The sequence below is a fragment of the Malurus melanocephalus genome, unplaced genomic scaffold, assembly GCF_030028575.1.
Source record: "Malurus melanocephalus ecotype Western Australia unplaced genomic scaffold, MMel_1.1 scaffold_7, whole genome shotgun sequence".
Taxonomy (NCBI): domain Eukaryota; kingdom Metazoa; phylum Chordata; class Aves; order Passeriformes; family Maluridae; genus Malurus; species Malurus melanocephalus.
Genome location: NW_026623239.1, coordinates 3883174 through 3892747, shown reverse-complemented (window position 1 = coordinate 3892747; position 9574 = coordinate 3883174). Strand labels below are relative to the sequence as shown.

General features: G+C 37.6%; 1 protein-coding gene across 2 annotated transcripts in view; it reads left to right on the top strand.

Annotated features, from left to right (window-relative positions):
• The window catches only part of NMRK1 (nicotinamide riboside kinase 1), a 7697-nt gene extending 823 nt beyond the window's left edge, over nucleotides 1-6874 (top strand). The window contains exons 2-9 of one of the 2 annotated variants that reach the window (XM_057372734.1): nucleotides 877-931; nucleotides 1355-1445; nucleotides 2079-2127; nucleotides 3529-3691; nucleotides 3770-3841; nucleotides 4637-4746; nucleotides 5189-5278; nucleotides 5638-6874. In XM_057372734.1, coding sequence (XP_057228717.1) covers nucleotides 903-931; nucleotides 1355-1445; nucleotides 2079-2127; nucleotides 3529-3691; nucleotides 3770-3841; nucleotides 4637-4746; nucleotides 5189-5278; nucleotides 5638-5642 — 609 coding nt within the window. In that variant the 5' untranslated portion in view covers nucleotides 877-902 and the 3' untranslated portion in view covers nucleotides 5643-6874. Of the gene's footprint in view, nucleotides 1-876; nucleotides 932-1354; nucleotides 1446-2078; nucleotides 2128-3528; nucleotides 3692-3769; nucleotides 3842-4636; nucleotides 4747-5188; nucleotides 5279-5632 lie in introns of both variants that reach the window. The other variant, XM_057372743.1, reaches the window with a different exon arrangement.
• The last annotated feature ends 2700 nt before the right edge of the window (nucleotides 6875-9574 follow it).

The following is a 9574-nucleotide window of genomic DNA, read 5'->3' as shown; positions in this document are numbered from 1 at the left end:
CAGACCTGTGAAACAGTTTAACTTCCAGTCATTGCAACAAATGCGAAAGGAAGTTATTATTTCAGACTCCACACGTGCCTAAATCTTACTTCCACAGAAATAGTGTAGTTTTGCTTTTATACTGATGTCCTTTAACAGTCTGTTTTCTAGTATCGTGCAGATACTTGTTTGTTGGGGGCAAGGAGAGTTTTACCTGCTTGGCCATTTSAGGGCTTAGGTGTCACAGGCCTTACCTCCTTAAGGGTGACTTAAGAGGATAGAATAGGTGAAAAAAAGGGTTAAATAGTTATAAATTGGTGTGTGCTCATGGAAAATAATGTTTGACAAATGTTAAAGTGGCYTAACGAACCAGATTAACGCTGCTGCCAAGAGGGGCAGCCCTATTACAACCTGTCCTGCTGCATAGGACCTTTGCAGGCACGGGTGGCTGGATGGTAAATTGGAGGGAATTTCTTCARCTGAAAATAGACATTCTTCCTCTGTGTCTTTGGAAAACTGTTTTTCAGCTGCAGTATTTTTCTAGGATAGTTCGCTGTATACTCTGCCAATACCTGTTCCAGAAGAAAATGTGGGAGAAAGAGCTGGGGCAAGACAGGATTGTGTGTTCTGGCAGCTCTGACCATTAGAGGTACTCAAGCAGGCAGAGCCCCAGGATTGGTGGGATATGGTGGCAACGGCAGGGATAAAGCAGCTGAGGTTCTGACTGTACTTTTGCAAAAAAGAAAAATTATGGACAACAGGAGAGAAAATAAATTGTTTGTATTATTGGTGTTACTTAATATAATATAATTCTTGTAATTCTTGTAATTCTTGTAATATAATATATAATTCTTGTTCTTGAATTAATTATATTTCACTGGCTTTTGTTTTTTCCAGTAAAAAGGAAGAACTGGAAAGAAACTATGAAAGTATTGGTTATTGGCCTTGGAGGGTAAGTTATACAAAATTAAATTTCCTCTACAGCTTAAGAATAGTCTGCTTTTCGGAATGAAGTGATGTAATTTCTATTTCTGAATACATATTTTTTRAAAACTGGATTACAAATGCAAGCTGTAATTTTATAATTTTGTRGTTTAATTCTTTAAGAAATTGGTCTATGTCTGTTGGAGACCTCAGGTGTGGATCTTTCTAGTCTCTTTCTTGGCAATGCTTGATTTACTGTATTCATTGTTGAAAACTGTTGGATCATGCCAGAAAATTTCTAGAGGTAGAGAGCAGTTAATGTGACTAAAATTTGGGGGGAGTTGTATTGTTTCTTTGCACATAACTATGTAGAAGTGTGTGTACAAGRTAGTACATATGTTTAAAAGTTTCATTTTTGCCTTGGTGAAATTTTTACAATGTTTTCTAACAGTGTAACAAACGGAGGGAAATCAACACTAGCAGAAAAGCTTAAGAATATGCTTCCCAACTGTGATATAATCTCTCAAGATGACTTCTTTAAGGTAATGGTTTCAATGGAAAAACCTGATAGGTAAAAGTAGGCCTGAGTAGATTTCAATTCCTTTTTTAGTYCTCCTATTGACAAACTTTTAAAATTATTGCTGCTTAAAATAATGTTAATTTCATGAGAATCATAAAATGACCACTGGGATAATTGATACTTACGTGGCCAAACCACTGAATACACTCAGCAAAAATTAWTTTTTCTTCTTTGGCACCCTTTTAAAATAAGGAGTGGGTGCATTTTTCAAGATCCTTTGTATTAATGAGTTTAATGATACTGTTTTCAGCCTATACCCATACAGCAATAAGCAGTTCCTTGTCTCCCAACCCAAAACAGAAAAATAGTGTGTTGATTTTGGGATTGTTTGTTAAGGAGCGTGAAGGAGCTCTTATTTCTGAAATAATACTCTAATGTACTTAAGTCATATGATTTGGAGTGTTTATTGTTCTARATTAAATAAAGGTTTTGTACTATTTTAACAGTTGTTTACAGCATTTTAACATTGAAGATAAATTGAACTAATTGGATACCCCTAAAGTGTATAACYCTTATGTTTATAATCAAAGAGTATGTATCTCTCAGCATGGACATAAAAGCAACCTTGAAAAAATTAAATTTTTTTCCCCTTCAGCCAGAGTCTGAAGTAGAAACAGATGAGCGTGGATTTAAGCTATATGATGGTCAGTAACTCTGATGCACTGCTTTTGAACATTGTAYTGAAATTCTTTTGTGCTAAGCTTCAACACTTCTTCCACCCCATTCCCTTGCCCTCTTCCCTTCTAAGCTAGGTAGTATACAAGTGCTTGTTTCAGAGCAATCCTTTGCTTAGYATCTTTCAGCTCACTCAATATGCAAGAAAGCTTGCTTAATCAGTAAATAGGTCAAGCACTTTCCTTTTCTCTTTTGAATCTTTCCCTCTGTCCCTCTACTTGTGTCTGGTGTAGTAGCAAATGGTACTGTTCAGTTGAAAGTTTTGGCATTCAGTTGAAAGTACTGGCATAAGTTCAGCCTCATCACTTTCTATGTAATAATGGCCTTGTTTCCCCCACTTTTATTAGTGAGCTCATGGGATGTCACTACTGAGTTTTCCAAATCCGTCAAAACTTGGGTCTATCCTGCCACCTTTATTTCATGTCAGATCTCACACAGAGAACCAATACTTTTAAGTTCATGATTAATGCTGGTTCAACTTATTCTCACAGATGTCAAGATCCASATCTACTTTAGGCCAGTGTTTTGGGCCATGTCATGTCTACTTGTAAACAGTTGCTTAGTTAGTGGCCTATCTCTGTTGTTACTTTACGATCACAAAATCTATTGCTAAGAACACTGGTCAGACCCTCCAGTTATACCTGAAACTGGTGATTACCAGCTGTGCAGTCTTTGGCTCTACTTCTAGACTTTATGTAAATGGATTCTGAAACTGGAGGGATAACTGGACATTCTTATTCAAATATCCAGGTTTAATGCTGTCTTAAAAGCTCTTTAAAAAYGTGTTTGCTGTCACATTATTATCCAAAGGCTGCCTTCTTTCTACCTTTCAGTAATTCCTCAATATATTCTTGTGTGTCTGCAGACAAAACCAGGTGTTAGATCGTTTTGCTTTGTGAACCATGCTCCTTTAAATCTCTCTATGCCCACCTGCTGAACCAAATAAAAACCTAAAGCAAAAAATACTGAGCATCTACTCCCACCCTCTGACAACAGACAGAAGCATAGAAATCTCAGGGTTAGTAAATTTTTACAAGCTTGGTGGAAGCAGAGAGCAGTCCCTGCAGTTTCTGTTGTGAAGTGAAAGGCTGTGAATGCAATTCAGACAATTTTGGGTGCCACGAAGTTCAGAGAGACTGCACCCTCCAGAAATACCCCAATCCTGGTGCAAGCTTTGTTTTCAGAAAATCATCAATTGCAAACACAGAACTACTAATGTAATCTTTGGGATAATGCTGTTCCTCTTCATTTAAATTTGCATGTAGAGTATTTGATTCTTGCTGATTAATGTAGGGGTACTTAAGGATTTCTTTTTTTTTTCTTTCATTCTTTGCATTTAAGGGATGTTTTAACTTTCTGTTTTGACCTAGTACTTGATGCCCTCTATATGGATGAAATGGTGACAAGTATTCGCAACTGGATGAAAAACCCAGCAAGCTCAGGTGTTGTGACACAAGAGCCACAGAATACATGTGACAGACTGAAAAGTGTTTATATTTTGATTGTTGAAGGCTTTCTCCTTTATAATTATGAGTAAGCARTAAGATGTAATCATGTATATTAAGAGCTACTCTAAAATGGAAGAGAGAACTAAATATGTTTTTGTCTTAGGCCACTTAATGAACTATGGAATAGAAGATACTTTTTGACCCTTCCTTATGAAGAGTGTAAAAGGAGAAGGAGGTAAGGCTATTAACTTACTGTTTAACAAGAGTCACTATGCCCCCTGAACTGAAGTGGTCCTTTTGTACTAGCTATTTTTTAGTGCTTGCAAAATGTAAGCTAATAAGATCATTTATCCTCTGTCTTTTTTTGGTTTGTTTGGTTTGGTTTTAATTTAGAGCACATGGTTWTTAAAGTGTTAAATGCTTTACAAAAATTAAAAATAGCATTTGTTGTCCTGATTAACTACTTAGATTATTGATTGCATATTTGAYTAAAAACCATGTTTAAAATGAGACACAGTTTAAAAAATACTAAGCAGTCTTATTCTTGGTTAAATACAGTGAAACAGTGATTATTCTTAGAGTAATGATGTTCAGTTTTGTTTAGACTGTTCACTAATTTTTCCATAGATGTGATTTAGATTATTGAGCCAGTGTCTGACTGACCTTCAAATTGGGAGCAATACTGAGTGCTTGGAGTTATATGGCACAAAGTCAGAATCTGCTGGCTGAGTAAGAAATCCTCTATTAATCTGGCTTTGATTGATACGTTCTAGGTTTTTTCACTAGACTCACCTAAGATGTGGTGTCCAGAATGGAAGTGACTAGACTAAAGAACTAGTCATTTAAAGCTTAAGAAATTAGTATAGCTAATAAAAAAAGGAAAAAGTAGTCTATTTTGGTATTAGTTTCAATACAGTTTAATTTATATGCAATACCTTTTACAATTAAAGGATAAATGCTATTGCTTAACCAGCTGACACTAGGAGAAAATATAAAACTTGTATGGGAACACACATTTATTTTTGTGTAGCACCAGAGTCTATCAGCCACCAGATACACCGGGGTACTTCGATGGACACGTGTGGCCTATGTATCTGAAATATAAAAATGAATTGGAAGAGAATGCAAGTATGCAAATTGGTATGGTATCCCTAATTTTAAACTTATAAAATGCTTAAATGTGGCACTTGTGCTGTTTCTGTTGAATTGTGGGTTTTTTAAATGGGACAAAATTTTCTTTGAGTGTAACCCGAGTAACCGGAAGTCTTCTACTGCGCAGACATCTGTTTGCCAAATTATTCCATCGCTCCACTGTCCTCACATAATTACCATTACCCTTATGGAGACTTGTATACTACAAAAATTGTAAATGAATTATTAACTAGAATACTTTTTCAGTCTATTGTTTTTTAATATGTAAAGTGAATTTAGGGAAGAAGAAAAGGGGAGGTGCTGTACTCGGTTGGTTTTTGTTTTTCATCTCTTCTGATGGCATCTGTCGAAATACTGAAAACTGGGCCAGCTGCCATTACAGATAGCTCGTATAGAACTCATGAACACTTTTTCTTTTTTTCTTCCTCAGATTATTTGGATGGAACAAAATCCCAAGAGGAGCTTTTATGCTATGTGTATAGTGATGTCATCCGGGAATTAAACAAGCTGAAGGAAGAAAGTAAGTAATGTTACTGTGTATTCCACCTCATGTTAATGGGAAGCTGATACATCTGTATAAAAATACTACAAAAAATTATGTAGATCTATATCTCTTTATGTGCTACAGTATCATGTTTGCTCATTACTCTGAGTCAATTTAAGTTCAAACTGTGAGTTCCTGAAAATTGGATTTCTAAGATCATAGTTGAATCCACTGTTACTTAATGATAAAATAATAATACAAGAGGGGGGACAGAAGGAATGTGGGATAAAACATCAATGAAAACAAATGTTTTGGTGGAATTAATTTCTAGTATGCAGTGATATCACTTGCAAACACTACAGATTAGATGTATATTTCTATTTATTTTAGATCAGCATGATAACGTGGAAAGCCTGTGTCCCGTTTGATATGAATTGAAAACATCAAGACGTCACACATGGCAAGCCAACCAACTGAGCAAATGCTGTGTGTATGACCTTAATGCTACTTCATACAACGTAAGAGTTTTTATAGTAATTATGAACTCTGTCTTGGGTATGGAGACAGATACTCTGTTTAGGAGTATGAACAGTGCATTTAAAAGAATTCCTTTAATCAATCCTGCTTTGGCTGAACTTKAAATCCAATTGAATATGTACATTTTAAAGATCATGAAGATTTTTGTGTACAAAACTAAACTATAAAGATGCAGTTCTGTTGGATTAATAAGCATATTTGAACATGGATGGATGCAATTTGAAATAATTATTTAAAAATGACAGTGATTGCCTCTAATATTTTTAGGAGCTTATTATTACTGCTAGACATGGTTCGAGAAACTAGCTGTGCAAGTTTATGTAAGTTGTTCTGCTGCTTACTTAGTAACTGATTGAATATGTYGTAGCTGAACTTACTTGGACTTCCTAAATACCTCTCTGCTGTTTGCATGGTAATTCTTATGTTGTGTATTGTTTAGAGCAGCTGGAASTAGATTCTAAATAAAATGAAGGCAAACTTGAAGAGTGCTCAGGTTGTTGGAAAAAGATGGGGAAATAAGATGTAGACAATTCAGATGAMCCATTAACAAGATACAGAGTACACATGTTGTGCAGAGATTGATTGGGATGGCACAGACTACTAGAGAATAAATCCATGCTTCAGGGAGGAGGAAAGAAGAAGTCATTGTTAKTAATAGTCATAGCTCAAGTGAAATGAAAATGAAATGTTGTGAATGAAAATGTTTAGAAAACAGGAATGCTAAACAACAGTCAAAGCTTTGTTATAGAATTTATGTATATAAATTCACACAAGTAGGAGATTGGGAAATTGGATCATATTTTGTTGCTGAGTAAGTAATGTCTTACCACGTATATTTTCTAGACAATAGGTTACATTTTTGTCAGCCAGAGTAAGAATAAAGCTAGACATGGAAATCAAAAGATGAACTATAACTTGTTATGTGACAGCAGCTGGTCWGTGATTTAAATAATTTATTGTAAAAGTTCTAGATCTATATATTAGAAAAAGATGTTATCAGCTTACAGCTGTGTTTAGTTGTGTTTAAGACAAAGTGCTTCTAAATATAATTTTGTATTACTATTTTGGACTAAAAATACTTTATGTTGCATTTGCTTACGCTGTGATGGGCTGCCTGACTATAAATGCAATTTTGTTTTTATTTCCCGTTGGAAAGGGTACAACTGTGAGGGACTAGCTAATGCATAGAATGGTTGTGGTGGGTTGACTTTGGCTAGCCACSAAAATTGCTCTACTGCTTCCCCCTCCTCCACTGGAGAGGGGAAAAAATGCAATGAGTGACTCATGCGTCAAGGTAAGGACAGAAGATCACACACCAATCATAGTCACATACAGGCAAAACAAATGTGGTTTGGGGAAATTATTTTAATTTATTGCCAATAAAATCAGAAATAATGAGAAATAAGAAAAAATCATAAGACACTTTTACCCCACCGCTTCCTTCTTCTCGGGCTTGACTTTCCACACGAATTCTCTACCTCCTGCTGCCCAGCAGCACAGGCAGATGGGGAATGGGGATTGTGTTGCTCCTTTCTCCTCACAACCTTCTGATCCAGCATGGAGTCACTCTCACAGAAGACAATCTTTCACTTCCACCTGCTCTGCATGGTGATTCAGAAGAGGGAATAAACAATGGTATCACCTGAGTGTGTAGATGATACCAAGCATTCTTAGTAGTCCAACACTGGTGCAGGAGCTCAGTTTTGTCAGCTCCTCCCATAGGCAAAAATGGTAGATGAGCTCCAGTACAGATCTATGTATTTGTGGTGTAAATCATTATTGAAATAGACWTGGTACTGAACTTGTACTTCAGCAACTTGTAGTAAGAGCTCAAGTCATAGATCTTCCACAATAGTTCATGCCACAGTTTGGAGCTGCATCAAAATTCATTATCTGTAAGCATAACAGGTTGTCCTACTTTGTTTCTATGTAAGACCTGTGGAMCCATATTTTTAGAGCTGGGCGGTTGTGGTTTCTATATTTAGAGGGAGTCCATAGTGGGCTACATTTAGTTTAAAAAAACTAAATGTAAGGGAATAGAGAAGTTTTGTAAGGAAGACTGAAAATTCAGACACCACTCACTGTGGAGAAGACCAAGGGGAAAATGGGCCATGGTTTACAACATCTTGAAAGCTGTGCCAATCAAGGTGATGCAGAACAAATATTCACTAAGTTTTACAAATACTAGTCCACGGGGGCACCTCCTCATTCAAAACAGATGGACAAATTTTATTAAGATGATATTTCACATGGATAGAGATGATACTTTATGCAGCAGGCGCTGACTTTCTGGGATGCTAAACGTGGCAGAYACTGTCAGCAAGTTCGAAAGGGATCCAGAAGATTCATTGGCACTTTATCCATAAGAAGTAGTAAAATAAGCAAGCAGGGCTGGACTGTAGAAATTGACCAGGCTCACCTGCTGTGTCTGAATTGTGTGCTCTTGGCAGTTCCTACAGCAACTCTATGGGAAAAGAACTCTTCTGAGTCTGCTTGGTAGATAAAGTATTTCAGGTGTCATCATAAAAGCTTACAGAGCTGGTCTGTAACATTGGCATGTTGGCAGAATGCTTTTGGTTTGAAGGTGGGACAGCCCCTGACAAAAAAAAAATCTAGTTTGTCCTTGGCAAATGCATTTTGATTGGCAGGGCTATGCTGGCTGTGAAGTGGCTGGGGAGAGCTGCATGACAGAAGCCTTTGGTTCTTTAGTGAAGAAAAGGTAACTTTTTGAAAGTGGTGTCATTTGCTGGCAGCAATTTCAGGCTGTCACAGCTGAAGGAAAGCTTGGCTAAGTGTCTTGCATACATTCAGAAATGAGGGGCGGTAGAAGTGATGATGTTCTATGATGTTTGCGATGATGTTAGGCTTACGGTATAAAGACAGAAATACAAGCATATTAGTTTGGTATGTAGAAGGTGATTTCCTGATGTTAAAATAACAGAACATAACAAGTCACGAACACTGATACATTAGGAACCAATTTTTTATCTCTCAGAGTTATGGTTCCCACTCTAACCTTCAAAATCTAAAAGCTGTATTTCTTTTTAGAGTATGTATCATTGATTCACATGTTGATTTTGTCACACACAAGTTGTTTCCTGATTTGCATAACCACTTAGGAACAATGAACTTTTGTCYACTGAACTGGTGTGTCTGTGCTGTCTTTCTGGCATGGCCACTGAACATGATGCCCAGTGTCCATTCACTGTCTGGTCACTTAGTGTAGTAACAAGAGAGTAGGAGCAGTGTGAGAGTAAAGGGAGAGTGTTTAGGAGGCTGATGCTCCTATTCACAGAGAGGAAGTTAGTGTGTCAAAAAACTTGCGCTCTTGTATGAGCCATCTCTTCTCAAAGCAAGTCTTAAACGTGTGCTGTGACTTGCTGYGTGACAGGGTGTCTGCAGCTGGTCAAACAAGTTTGTCAGGTGGAGGAGATGTCCATCATCCAGGCCAAAATCTGTTGCTGAGTGGTGGGAAATATAGTATTTAGCGACTCGTGTGGCTAGACACCYTGGTTTAACCTCGCCACAGCTGGTCCTTGTGCATCCTTCCAGAAACACCATTCGTCTTTAGTGTGGTGCAGAGGTACTTGCAAAGTACTGCCTCTTGTCAGCACAATGTCCTCGCTGCTCGTGGCTGCCTGCCTGCCTGAGGGGCTGGATGCACATCTTAGCCCAGCCTGGAGCAGCCAGCCGGGCGCAGAGCCGTTCGAGTGCGGTGCCGGTACTCTRCGTGCGTGAGGACCCCCGAGAAGCCAGGCAGCTGTGCGTCCTCGCCCGGTACGCCTGAGGTGCTTC